Source organism: Brachyistius frenatus, unplaced genomic scaffold (genome assembly GCF_029030835.1).
Source record: "Brachyistius frenatus isolate BFR_SWC_R1_liver_20210118 unplaced genomic scaffold, ASM2903083v1 Contig_62, whole genome shotgun sequence".
Lineage (NCBI taxonomy): Eukaryota > Metazoa > Chordata > Actinopteri > Embiotocidae > Brachyistius > Brachyistius frenatus.
This window is the reverse complement of record NW_027210661.1, coordinates 2,085,956-2,100,885: the sequence shown is the minus strand read 5'-3', so window position 1 is coordinate 2,100,885 and position 14,930 is coordinate 2,085,956. Positions and strand designations below refer to the sequence as shown.

At 42.3% G+C, this 14,930-nt stretch overlaps 1 protein-coding gene across 5 annotated transcripts in view; it reads left to right on the top strand.

The window, feature by feature from the left end:
- The window catches only part of dscaml1 (Down syndrome cell adhesion molecule like 1), a 108,054-nt gene that overhangs the window by 18,353 nt on the left and 74,771 nt on the right, over positions 1-14,930 (top strand). For 4 of the 5 annotated variants that reach the window (XM_069706417.1, XM_069706416.1, XM_069706415.1 and 1 more), the window contains exon 3: positions 2,000-2,146. In XM_069706417.1, the coding sequence (XP_069562518.1) occupies positions 2,000-2,146 (147 nt within the window). Of the gene's footprint in view, positions 1-1,999; positions 2,147-3,232; positions 3,257-14,930 lie in introns of all 5 variants that reach the window. The other variant, XM_069706413.1, reaches the window with a different exon arrangement.

Genomic DNA, 14,930 nt, shown 5'->3' with positions numbered 1-14,930 from the left:
GGTGACTCTGTGAGAATCACTTTCTTTGATTTCTCCAGTGCATTCAACACCATCCAACCACTGCTACTGAGTGAGAAGCTGCGGGTGGTGGGGGTGGACGCGTCCACCATCTCCTGGATCACTGACTACCTGACAGGCAGACCACAGTTTGTCCGTCTGGGCAGTGTGCTGTCTGATACAGTGGTCGGTGGTACTGGAGCTCCTCAGGGAACTGTTCTGTCTCCCTTCCTGTTCACCTTCTACACCACTGACTTCCAGTACAACTCAGAGTCCTGCCATCTGCAGAAGTTCTCTGATGACTCTGCAGTGGTTGGGTGTATAAGGGATGGACGGGAGGATGAGTACAGGGCAGTAGTGGAGGACTTTGTGGAGTGGGCTTGTAGAAATCACCTGCTTCTGAACGTGGCCAAGACCAGAGAGATGGTGGTCGACTTCAGGAGGAAGACGACGGCTCCACAACCGCTGAGAGTTCTGGGAGAGGAGGTGGACGTAGTTGAGGAGTACAAGTCCCTGGTGTCTCCATGACAACAGACTGAACTGGAAGACCAACATCAACGCTGTCTACAAGAAGGGGATGAGTCGACTCTTTTTCTTGAGGAAACTTCAATCCTTCAATGTGTGCAGCAAGATGTTGGAGATGTTCTATCAGTCTGTTGTGGCCAGTGCATTGTACTTCGCTGTAGACTGCTGGGGGAGCAGCATTGGAGCCGGCGACACAAACAGACTTAAACTGGTTAAGAAGGCCGGCTGCATCATTGGCTGCAAACTGGACAGTCTAGTAAAGGTGGTGGAGAGGAGGACGCTGAACTAACTGTTATCCATATTGGATAACCCTGACCACCCTCTCCACCACCTGCTGCAGGGACAGCAGAGCACTTTCTCCACCAGACTCGTCCAGCTCCGCTGTCGCAAGGATCGATATAGGAAATCATTCCTGCCCACTGCAATAAGACTGTACAATAACTCACCTCTGGCCAAATCCGTCCTACATCATCATTAACACCGTTGCACTGTTTTTTTTAAATTTAATTTGATCTTATTCTGTTTTATTTGTATATACTGTGCATTTTTACATTTAAATATCTATCTATCTATCTATCTATCTATCTATCTATCTATCTATCTATCTATCTATCTATCTATCTATCTATCTATCTATCTATCTATCTATCTATCTATCTATCTATCTATCTATCTATCTATCTATCTATCTATCTATCTATCTATCTATCTATCTAATCTATCTATCTAATCTATTTAGCTAGCTAGCTAGCTAAAGAATTAAACACTAGCCTAATGCCGTTCAACAGAGCACCAGACAAGCTTGTTTACTAAGCTTGCCCTTGCTTTTCCTATGGGTGGAACAGGCCAGATGTCAGCTGTACTGTGTCAACATGCAAAGTTATGTCGAGGAAAGCTGTTCAGGTGATTGACGGACACAACATTATTTGATTATTTCTTAAGAATTATATAAAAGAAAAATATTTGCCATTTACATCTTTATAAAACTTGTTTTAGATCATGACCTTTTTTGGACTCTTGATTGAGACAGTCAGTATGAAGATTTCACTTCAGAGTCTCGTGCACAGTCTTCAGAGTGAGATGTAATAAACTCTAAAAAAAAGTTATCTTATAGCGGTCACTAATTTCATTGAAACACAAAGGTGCATAGTAAAGCCACAACAATCTACCACTAATACCCTAAAATACCAAACCTTTTGCTGGTCCTGCTTAGTAAATATGACAATTTAATGCTTTGTTTTGTTTGTCTTTTATATTATAAATGGAATATCTTTGGGTTTTAGAGTGTTGGTCTGATGAAAACAGGACATATTCTTGGGCTTTGAGAAACTGTAATGTACAATATTTATCTATATTCTGGCAACTATTTGATCAAAAATCATTGTTACTTAGCGCTACTTTTCTCTTTCACTCTCTGCCATTCCACCAACCCACATCCCTCCATTGACTAACATCAGCTCTTTTCTTCACACACCAGTGTTCAGGGAGCCCTACACAGTCCGTGTGGCCGACCAGCGCTCCATGCGGGGTAATGTTGCCGTGTTCAAGTGCCTCATCCCCTCAGCCGTCCAGGAGTACGTCAGCGTGGTGTCCTGGGAGAAAGACACAGTCTCCATCATCCCCGGTAGGAAACTCAGCCAATGATAGTCGTTAGTGATTTGTCCAAAACACAAACTAAGTATGCAGATACACTGACTTTGTGAGTGCATGTTCACTGTGTTTGATCAGTTGGTGGGTAATAATGGGAAGCAAATGATTTAATGTCATTCCAATACATCCATGGACTCAGGAATATTCACCCCTAAAGAATTTAGAGATCACTCCAATTAGTTTTAAGATGAATGGATCCCAAACCACAAATCATGAGTTGTTCAGGTAAAAAATTTGAACAAGTCACAAAGATTTCCTCCTCATTTGTCATTTTTGTGATTGCTGACAGACCTTAATCGATACTAATCAATTTATTTGTGTCGCTGGCATCAGTGCCAGTGAGAGAAGATGGAGGAGGATTGACAGAGGGCTCCAGTCTTTAAAAAATAAGTCTGATGAAATGGCCTTTGCCTGGCACATTCCTGGCTGCTCACTCACTGACTGACACTGCTGTGGTTAATAGCTGTGTTACAGGGATAAATCAGGCATTAGTAGACATGTTTTGTGTGTGTGTGTGTGTGTGTGTGTGTGTGTGTGTGTGTGTGTGTGTGTGTGTGTGTGTGTGTGTGTGTGTGTGTGTGTGTGTGTGTGTGTGTGTGTGTGTGTGTGTGTGTGTGCGCGCGCGTGTGTGGTGTGAGGACCGGGGCGATCTAATTTATTGAGTGATAGATCTGTTTAGCTGCTCATCACAGTCACCCAAAAGAGAACAGCCACACCTCTCGGGCTCTAGCTGTGTCTGGAGTTGTTCTATCTGCTTGTCTGATCCTCTATTCAAATCATTCAATTTTTAACTGTGGAGTAATAATATCAGTTTGAAACTGAGTCTCCTACATGCAGCTCTATGTCTGTGCATTGGCATCTGTGTGTGTGCGTGCGTGTGTGTGTGTGTGTGTGCGTGTGTGTGTTTGGGCTTGTGTGGCACAGTGTTAACATTTGCTCCATGGAGCAATGGCAAATTGCAGCATGTCAGATGAGACTGTTTAGGTCAGATGATATGTGTTGCTCCCTCTGCCCCTTATCTCGCTCTCTGATACCGAGTACTCGTTTTATCTCTCAACAGTGTGTGCGGCTTGTGTGTATAAAGGTAGGTGTGTGTGTGTGTGTGTGTTTGTTTGCCTTTTTGTATGGCTCTGTCCTTCACACTCATTGATCACAATTGTGTGTGTGTGTGTGTGTGTGTGTGTGTGTGTGTGTGTGTGTGTGTGTGTGTGTGTGTGTGTGTGTGTGTGTGTGTGTGTGTGTGTGTGTGTGTGTGTGTGTGTGTGTGTGTGTGTGTGTGTTTGTTTGTTTGTGGCCTGAGGGGGATTTCCAGTCTGGATCGATAAAGCTTGCTGTTGGATTCCCCTCTCTCTTGTCACGGATCCCTCAGTGTGAGAGTGGTGAGACCAGGCCAGTCTGTTTGACTCATAGCTGTGTGTATGTATGTATGTATGTATGTATGTGTGTGTGTGTGTGTGTGTGTGTGTGTGTGTGTGTGTGTGTGTGTGTGTGTGTGTGTGTGTGTGTGTGTGTGTGTGTGTGTGTGTGTGTGTGTGTGTGTGTTGTTAAAGCCACTGTATCATGGCTGTGTGGTAAGAGCTCAGTGGGACTGTGTTATTGATCAACTGATGGATGCATTTGGTAAAATGCACATATGAACAAGCCAAAGCATGTAAGAACATGCACATACACACACAAAGGCAAACACACACATATTTACATGAGCAGCTCACTGAGATTATTGTAATCAGGACACATTATCCATAAGCTTTAATAAAAATATACAATTCATTCAAAAACATATAATATAATGTTGTATTTTTACTTAATATTTTTGACAGCAATTTCATTTCAACTTATTTCTGAATAGAATGATTTATTCTCACTGTGTATAATTTAAAAATATGCAAAATAAAGAAAACATTTTTTTTAAGCTAAAATCAGTCCAGCCATTTTTCAAGAAAATATGCGAAATATGTGCTTGTGTCAGTCTCTGGGATTTACTGCTCTTCTCTGTTTTAATATTAACTGAACATGATGTGAAGACGTGTGTGTGTGTGTGTGTGTGTGTGTGTGTGTGTGTGTGTGTGTGTGTGTGTGTGTGTGTGTGTGTGTGTGTGTGTGTGTGTGTGTGTGTGTGTGTGTGTGTGTGTGTGTGTTTAACTAGTTACTGACACTTTGTACATAAAATGATAAATTGATTAAGCCAGAACATAATGGTTAGGTTATTTGCTATTAAGAATAATCATCCTGAACTATCTGAATTTCCATTTGAAAAGACTTGAGAGTTTATTTTTTATTTTTCTCCCCCACTCCTCTCTCCAGGGCTGATGAATAGGTCTTATTAGTAACACAGTGCTCCTCTTCTTCTTTCCGTCCATCTTTGGCTCGAAGCCCCCTCTCATCTCTTTCCCTCCCTGGTACAGACTGGTGGCCTGTGTCAGCATCATGGCCACACACACACACACACACACACACACACACACACACACACACACACACACACACACACACACACACACACACACACACACACACACACACACACACACACACACACACACACACACACACACACACAGAGTGCATGTGTCCCTCCCCACTACACTCCACCACACACCTCATCCATCCATCCATCCACTTCATCTATCAGCTCCTGGTGGCATGTACAGCTTTCAGTCTTTCAATAGCACTCGAGATGCTCTAGTGGCTCGCCATTTATTAGGGACAGTGTATGCCAAGGTATTGGTTTGACAGGATGACATATGTCACACAGACGGCTGTGTTGGTCAATAAAGCTGAGTTTGAAAGGGCTTTGATGAAGAGGCAGGAGGGTGTTTGCTGACAGCTGGCCTCACTGTGAGACGACCCTGCCTGGGTGTCGTGTCACTATTTGACAGCCAAATCTGTTTGCGTTGTGGCCTGTTTCGTGCAGCGATGTGGGAGGAATAGACAGATAGATAGACAGGCAGACAGTCAAACAGAGGAGGGCTTTGTGTGTTGACTGGCTATCCCAGTTTTTACTTCAATGTCATACCTCCCGTTCTCGTGCTACTTCTCTATCCAGCCATGTCTCTCCCTTTAATTGATGGTTTGCTGGTGCTGCCGTCGGTTAGAAAATTAGCATTTGTTTGCTTGTCAGTTAGGGAACTGAAAGAGTATGCTCTGACGGATGTGTATGAAGGAACTTCAACTGTGTGTGTGTGTGTGTGTGTGTGTGTGTGTGTGTGTGTGTGTGTGTGTGTGTGTGTGTGTGTGTGTGTGTGTGTGTGTGTGTGTGTGTGTGTGTGTGTGTGTGTGTGTGTGTGTGTCACTTTGTTAGTATCCATCTCCTCCAGTTGGAGCTTAAAACAGTGTGAGTTTTATCTGGTCACCATGGTAACGGGTGCGATCCGGCGGGCGGAATGAGGAAGGTGTGAGGATGCATCGCTGCCTGTTTTTTATTAGTGCCTCACCACGGCTCAGCCCAACCACACTCATGCACACGCACACAAACAAACACAGAAGACATAACTGCATATGTATTTTCTTTCTTTCTCTCTATCCTGTATTATAAGTTGTAAATCTCACGGTGCATGACCTTGAATAAGAACATGATGCAGTGTGTGCGGTTTTTGGGTGACACTGAGTCACAGCAAGAACGATAAACTGGCTGGGCCAGTGTATTGGCAAACATCTTGTTGCAGATATTGATATTTGGGTGGAGAATATGTTCGCTGATAAATAACAATACATTTAATTACAGAATTGTCAAAAATGTGTTTGAAGATAATTAGCTAGAGCGTCAGCGTTAGATATATAGTCTTACATTTCATGAATACCTGACATGAAGTTTTGTTTATGGCACGTAGAAGCTTGACCATTATTGATACAGTTATATCCAAACGTTTTATAATAGATTAATACATTTAAATTTGTGTCCGTTACACCATCCGTTACATTTGATCGGTCCACAAAGTCCTGCAATACGTTGTACAGCCCCTACAGAGACCTGATCTCCAAATCAATGACTTGCTCTGGGAATATATGAAGACACTGAAGCAACTGAGACAGCCTAAATCCACAGAGGAGCTGTGGCAAGCTGTCCAAAATACTTGGAATAACACACCCGCCATGTACTTTGAAAAACTGTGTGCAGGTGTTCCTGGGATATATTACATACACCAAATATTAATTTCATTTAGGTTTTTCTACTTGTATGAAGTTAAGTGACTTTTGACAGTATCCTTACTTTACTTTTAGTGCATAAAACACTGTAGATTTTGGACTGTCAAATATCAGTTAGGTCACAGAGGTGCAGTGGCGAGAACTGTTCTGTCACAGGAAGAAGGTCTAAACTTCCTTTCCATGTGGAATCTGCATGTTCTCTCTGTGCTTGATCTTCCTCTCAAAGACATGTATGTTTTTGATTAATAGGTGGTTCTAAATCAGTCATAGCTTAGAATATGGGCATCGACGGTTGTCTGTCTTTTTGTGTTGGCCCTGCGATGGACTGGTGGCATTTCCAGGGTGTACCCAGCTGGGAAAGGATCTAGCCCCGTGTGACCCTCGAGGATAAAACACGTATAGATATTGGATGGATGGAAATGTCAGTGATTATATTAGACAACAATTTTGGTTGGGCTATAATAAAGACATAAACATGACCTTCAGGATTCTCTTATTTTAAGAGCACATTTCTAAAGGGATTTTTGTTTTACAAATTCCTCATGAAATACTTCTGTATCGAAAAATGCAAAAATGGATATGTAGAAGTCAGAAATGCTCATCTTTAGTTGAAACGTGACCTATGACTAAAGCTTTGATTCAATAATATACAGACTATAGTTTTTTATCATAGAGTTCAACTAATTGAAGAGATTTGATCAGTTCACACACTGTGACATTATATAAATAATAGCTTACCTTCCTTAGACTCAAAAATAATGCCTACGTGAATCACATAACTTATTGTGGTTGGCGGCACCTGAGTAGCATGCCTCATTAAATGTTGATGAAAACATTAACCTTGTGAGTCATACTACAGTATTTAATCAGACCAGCAATATACAGCTTCCAATAATTTCGCTGTTATTTGCATTTTAGACAAAGTGTGACATTTTAATAATTCAATTTCCATTTTAAGAAAAAAATGCTCAGAAAGTATTACAATACTATCATCAATAACTTGTTCAAAAGTTTATACAGTATGTTTGAGATTGTACAGGACTTCCACTGCTTAACTGCAACACATGAAGAGGCAAGAAGAACAACAGAATAATACTAGAGGAAGACACAAACCGACAGATATTTATAGATATATTAATATGTTGGTTTGTCTATCATTGAGTCATTGAGTAGTTGATATGCGGAAGAGAGAAAGTGGGTGAAGAGGGTATGGAAGAGTGTGACGTCTGTGTTTTTGCATTCATTGATTGAGGCTGTTTAATCCCCCCTTCTCTTTCACACACACTGCCTCTCTCTCTGTGAAGCGTAGCGTCACCACAGCTGCTGCAGCTTCTGTCCCAGTCTCCATTTTGTGGCCACTCTGCAGCGGCCCTGTACTCTCTCTACCCCTCTGACTACCCGCTCTTTAACTTTATTCTCCTCTCACCGTTCCTCTCAAGAGCCACTTATTAGGAGGTAGGCAAGTGACAAAGCATCGTCTTGTCCTTCCACTCCATCAGACCCCAAAGTGAACAACAGATAGGCACAAAAAAGGCAGAATAAGCAGAAAAAAGAAAGACATAGTGCCACAAAAGCATGACATGTTAAATTATGCAGATGGCAAAGTGGGCATAGGATGGAGGGATGATGGAATTAGGTGGGTGGGTATACGAGGACATAGGAGAAGAGGGGCAGATGGACAAAGAGAGAGGTGTGTGTGCTCAGTTTTCTTGCTGTCCCCAGCACCCCAGGGAGGAAGAGGAGGCCAGGGGCTCTAAAGCCACTGTGTCCTCCCATTAAAGATGCATCTGACAAGTACTTAATGCCCCCCCACCTGCTCCACCTACTCCTGCTCTCTTTCTCCTTTGGACTTTCTTTACTTATCCCTGTTAGTGTCTGACCATTACCCATTACACACATCGTGCGCATCTATGTGGGTTTGTCTTTAGGATGGTAGCTGTTCGTACCTAGTGTAAAGGTGGGGGAAGAGGGCAGGCAGGGGGGTAACTGTGGAGGGGAAATGGGTGGTGTTTACTTATTGATGTGTGTTTATGGACTGTGGTGTGTGTGTGTTTGTGTGCGCGTGTGTGAACCTGGCAGTGATGCGTGTTAGGTTGGGTTATTTATTCAGCACTCGTGTTTGGATGTTTTACAGAGAGAACAGGTGCAGAGCGACTCTGAGCTCGCTCTGTTTGAACGGACTCTGTGTGTGTGTGTGTGTGTGTGTGTGTGTGTGTGTGTGTGTGTGTGTGTGTGTGTGTGTGTGTGTGTGTGTGTGTGTGTGTGCGTGTGCGTGCGTGCGTGCGTGTGCGTGTGCGAGTGTGTGTGTGTGTGTGTGTGTGTGTGTGTGTGTGTGTGTGTGTGTGTGTGTGTGTGTGTGTGTGTGTGTGTGTGTCAGTGAGACAGACAGAGAAAATGAGAGAAAGAGAGAGAGTCAGACACAGGGGCATTCACTGCTGTCCAGGCACTGATAGGGTCGCAGTGTTTATCTGTGAGGATAACATGATTTAAATGTTGAAAGAAAATGACAATTTGTAGATTTTAAGATTACACTGAGACATAAATACCAAGATCATGGTAGGTAGGTGATAGATAGATAGATAGATAGATAGATAGATAGATAGATAGATAGATAGATAGATAGATAGATAGATAGATAGATAGATAGATAGATAGATAGATAGATAGATAGATAGATAGATAGATAGATAGATAGATAGATAGATAGATAGATAGATAGATAAGAGACAGAGGAGGGAGGAAGGTAGGGAGGGATCGATAGATGCACAGGAACATGGATGTTCTGTGTAGAGATTGAAATGGCGGGAGAGATGGAGGGAGATTGAAGGAGGTAGGGAGGTAGGAAGTGAGAGAGGGCTGTGCACGAGGAGAATTTCAATGGCACTCCAATCATGCAGGCAGTCTCGTTAGCCCAGGGAACATTTGCATAGCGCTTCGGCGAATTCATTTGGCCTTGCTCAGAGAAGATGGCTCCCTTTCCTCTCTGGTAGTCAGTTATTTATTAACCACAAGGTGTGTGCGAGTGCATTTGTATGAATTCGTCTGCAGGTTTGTGTTTATTTGTGACCTGCTGACCGACGTGCCTTTCATTTTGTGCTGTATGGTCTTTGCCGTTTGTTGTTTGCCTGCTGTGTTTGCAGCATGGCTGTAGCTCTGCATCTTTCTGAGTGAGTGGACGCGTGCCTGGTTGTATCCTCCTGCATATACAGTGTACTTACAATAGTGAGTAATTACATGCCTGCAGACAGAATCGCTGTCAGATATTTTGCCAAATGCAGAGTCGACGTCAGAGCATTACTCATCATTCACCATGATCTCCTCGCCAACACCCTCATCCTCAAACACTGAAGCTGTGCCTCAACTTTGTGTATCACTGCAGCCTTCCTCCTCCTCCCCCTTCTCTATCCCAAGGAATAATTAGGGAAAAAAATACATGATGGAGGTTCAGACAATTAGATCTATACTTTAGGCCATCACTAATGGGGAGCATGACTTGCCCAAAAAAGCACGTCACTTGTAGGGTGGGGTAAGATTGTGTGTGTGTCAGGGGTGGGGGTGGTGTCAGTGTGGAAGCACAGTCACTAAGTGAAGATGACACACATAATGAAGAATGCAGTGGATGTGTTATTCTAATTATCCCACTGACACCTCCTCGCAATCTAATGTTGTTTGACAGTGCACAACAACCATGGTGGAGAAGCGCACTTGTATGCACATTTGTATGTGTGTGCATGGGTGTGTGTGTGTGTGTGTGTGTGTGTGTGTGTGTGTGTGTGTGTGTGTGTGTGTGTGTGTGTGTGTGTGTGTGTGTGTGTGTGTGTGTTGTGTGTGTGTGTGCGTGTGTGTGTATATGAATTTGCAACCAGGCATTAGTCTGACGGTGTTTGTCAGATGTACTTGCACTGAAAGAGGAATTTGCCTTTCTGACCTTTTTTTAAGTTGGCCTGTTGGTCAGTTCAAGCAGAAAGACCAACATATCCATATTCTAACAGTATCCAACAGTCCATACTTAGTCCATGACTTAGTCTGTTTAATAAAGCTACTTATTGTAGTTCTGGCTGAGAAAAAAATAATTATAGCTTTAAATGATACATAGCACACCTAAATAACTTACTCCTTCAGTTAAACATCACCGTGCTGTTGATACATATATATATATAAAAAAAAAAACACATTCATGGCCCCTAATTCTATTATTACACACCAAGTTAACATATCGGTTTAAAAGTAGTAGTAGTTTTTTTTTTAAGAACATGAGAGAGTCTCTGATCTAGTGTAGAAATTGTGATATTCCAAAAATATAACCATAACAGCCATTTTATCATAAGGTAAGATACTGAAACCAATGGTTTATTAATAGAAAGAGAAATGGTTAATGTTTTTAACAAATTTAGAGAAAAAAAATCAAAACACCACACATTTTTATTGCAGTTTTACAGAATGAGAATTTGCTGCTATTTTTTTCTCATTTCTCATTGTATCATTTGGACAATACCTTAAACTTTGGGATGGTATAACTAATTAGTTAATGTAAAAAATCTTTAGTTGCAACCTTACAGTTTAAGTGTTGTCAGGAACACTGCAAATGCTCCATTCAGTGTCGGGAAAACGCTGAATTTGTGGACTTTTTGGGGATCTTGTGAGTTGACCAACAGGTAAAAAACATGTCTTGTCTTACACCATGGGAGAAAGAAAGACTTATAAACAGAAGACAAGAAAGCGAGTGAAGCATTTGCATGTGCACGCGTGGTTACAGACAAGCATGTGTTTATGCGTATTTGTGTTTTAGTAGAGCAGTGGGGGCAGGGCAATATGAGAGATATCCTGTTCCAACACATCCCCGCTGGAGCTGACTTAATGACCCGTGACCTGAAGATGTACATGCCAGGGAAAGAGGGAGGAAGGGAGGGAGGGAGGAAGGGAACAGGGACAGAAAGGGAGGAGGAAGAGGAGGAAAGCAGTGGGGTGAGGAACCAGGATCAAAATGGATGAAAACTGCAGCAAATAAAGCAGAAGAGAGATGCAAATGTATCCAGCCTGACGCATCCCTCCCTCTCTTTCTTTGTCTCTCTCTTTCTCACACTGGCATGTGTCCTGGTCTGACCACAGTCATATCCATCAGCTGGAAGAGCTCCTCGTTTTACCTCTCTTTATCAGTCTTTGGTGCTTTCACTCACTTTTCTTTATTCATTTCTTTCACTGGGCTCATAGATCACAGCTAATCAAAGACAGGATGGCGACAGCCAACAGAGCTCTGATATGCAGCCCACAGTGGGCACAAGCATAGACACAGAGAGAAAGATAGGGACCTTTAAAGTGAAAGAAGGACAGTGAGATAAAGGTAGAATAACGTGTAGGGGCAGTGTGCAGAAGACAGGTGAAATAGATTTGCACAATTTACTTGCACTCCCTCTTTTCTTTAGTCCTACAAAATTTTTCCTTTTTGACACTCTCCATTTTATTCAATTTCTGATGTTTCATACACATTTGTCCTGCCCTGTTCTCTGTCTCCAACCCCACATAATCTCTGTCATATCTGTGAAATTCAACCGTGTGGCTGCCTGTGTGTGTCTCGGGTATGTGTATGCGTGTGAGCCCACTGATCTCCCCTGTCAGCAATGGCATCTCTGAGCTTTATTAATAGCTAATCAATGAGCTCTCTGGGATGTGTGAGATGGCCTGAGGACTCCCACAAGACATATGCTGGTGTATCAGCACACACACATCAATAGTTCATAGAAGTCAGTGGAGTATAACACATTGAGGGTGGTTTTTTTTTTGCCAATAGTGATTTCTTAAGTTTTCATTATGTTTTTGTTAAGCCACTGCAACAAAAGGGGAGGGAGCTTCTCTGATTCATTACAGACTGTTTCAGATTTGTGTCCTTCATAATTCCTTATTTGGTTTGTTTGTATCATAAATGCACTCTCTCTTTCTGTTTTACCTCTGCCTCCTAAGATTCTCTTACTGCTTGACTTGACATTTATTGCTCTCAAGCGCTTATCAGGCCCACTTGATCGCCTCTTGTTTTGCATCATTATTTTTCTATCCATTTGGCTATTTCCAGCGTGCCTGCCCTCTTCCTGTTCTTCCCTCACCTATTTATTTTCTCGGCGTACACTTTCTGTACCTTAGCTTGTGGTATTTTGGAAGTGCAGTCTTTTTTATTTTGGTCTGTTTTGTTCTTGTGCATAGCCATTGTTTTACAATGCCCAGGGCAATGCAAGTTTTCTGTTCCTCTCTCTCCATCTCACTGGAGAAATTGTTTGAAAACAGCAGTGTGAATTTCAGACATGTCAAAGTTTTAGCTTTTTAGCTTTCTCCTTTCTTTCACGATCAACCCTTACTGAGATAATGACTCACTCCCTAATCACTTCCTCTCTTTTGCAATTATCTTATGTTGCATGAATATATTTCCTTGCCACATGTATAAATTACTGTTCAGCTGAATTACATTACTATTTGTTTGCTGTCATGCATCAACATCCCACACTAAATTAAAGGACGAGATTGGCCATATTCTATTTTTTGTTATTGTCAACAAATTCCATAAAACAACTAAAACCAACAGTGTTACCTTCTCTCTCTTTCCCAGCTTTTCTATGACTCCAACCTGCCACCCTCTAACCTAATGAAGCACATCTTTTACAATCAGCCACAAATGCAGTTTTATGCACGCTTAATAATTTCAAAAAGTATCTGTGAAGTATCTTTTATACAAGATTTAGCAGAGCTGATTTAAATGGCCACGGATTTGGTGAAGTAGTGAGTGCCATATTGAACCTCCTCTCTTAATCCAGCATGGTTTGGTGTCAAAGGCAAGAGAATACTCTTTGCAAAGACCAGATATGGCACAAAAATACACAAACCTTTGTTGACAATACAATTTCCCTAAAACTTCTTTACTCCCCAAAACAGGAAATCCTCCCAGTGGACAACCTTATCAATGTAAGCAGCCTCCCCATGACCCAGCAGCACGAAAAACTGCTGTAAATAAAGCTAATCTTTCAACAACATACACAAAGTTAAATACAAACACAGCAATCAATAACATTGCACGTGAGTTAAACTTGGTATTAAAACTCTCAACATACCACCGGGAGAGATTGAGAAAAATGTATCTCGCCCTGGTCCGGCGACAAAACCAGATCATTGATGTCTCTATACCGACTGTAATTTAAGCACAATCCTCCACACTCTCCGGTATCACACTGCTCAGCCTCCTGGGTAAAGGTGATCCCAGGATGCTATAACCGAGACTTCAACCGATTGCTAAACCTCAGATCCAGTAGGAACAAGGTGGATTATTGGTAGATTTATGGTTGTGGATCAGTGGACCAGTTCTTTACTCTCACAGGGTCAATCGAGGGGTCATACAAGGTGGAGAAGGCTTATGACTGTTTCCCCCGGTGAGTCTTGTGGGTGGTACAGTGGGAGTATGGGGTACTGTGTCCATTGACACAAGCCGTCAAGTCTTTATTGTGCTTTATATAACCAGGGTGAAAGCTGTGTCCGTCTTCACTGCAGGAAATCAGTCACGTTCGTCACCGGTGTTAGCCTCTGTCAGGGTTGTCAGTGGTCAACGATTCTGTTTGTGATTTTCGTGGACAGGAACTCAAGACATAGGGGTGGAGAGAGAGTCCGATTTGCCTCTCTCCTTTTTGCACTCGTCTTTGTAGGGAGACAAATTCTTCATGGTTATGTTGGATTCATCAGAATGAATGAATGACAGACAAGGACAGTTTGCAGTGAGTGGCTGGGATAAGAGTCAGCACTTCCAAGACATGATTCATGCTCCCTCCAGGGTGGGACTGAGTTGCTGCCTCAAGTGAAATAGTTCAAGTATCTCAGTATTATGTATTTACCCTCATGTACACGAGGGTTAAATGGAGCATGAGATTGACAGGTGGATTGGTGCAGCATCAGCAGTAATGTGGGTGTTGTGCTGGACTGTTGTGGTGAAGAGAGAACTGAGTTGATTTACGTACCAACCACAACCTCATTGGTGACTAAAATAATGAGTGGACAAAATTAGTTTCTAGTTTTAGGGCAGCTAGGTTCCCCTTTAGTGGCAAGGTGAGGAGCTCAGGCATCCACACGAAGCTCAGAGTAGTGGCGCCGCTCCTTCGTGTTAAAAGAAGCCAGTTCAGGTGGCTTTGGCAACTAATTCAGATACCTCCTGGTTGCTCTCCATTGGGAGTTTTAGGCATGTTAAACTGGTATGAGACCTCGGGGTACACCCAGAAGATGCTAAAGAGTTAAACGATTCAGCATTGATCATATTCCAAAACAGTGCCATTTCTAAGTTAAAATAGAGGATATTTGGTCTTATTGACTGACTTACTGATTAAGCACAAACAGGTTGAGAGTCCAACTTCCATGCAACAAAAGTGAGAGCACCCTCTGTTAGTGCAATGACATTTTTTTATTTTTTTTTTAATTATCATTTTGTATGTCTGTCCTTATTTTTCAAAAAAGATCCAATGCTCCTGGGCACGCATGATACCAGTCTTGACATATCGGTAGGGAGATTTTCTGCCATCCCTCAGGTGATCTTCACTGTTGAGGTTAAGTGGATTCAAGTCAGGGGACAGAGTTGGTCAGGTCATAAT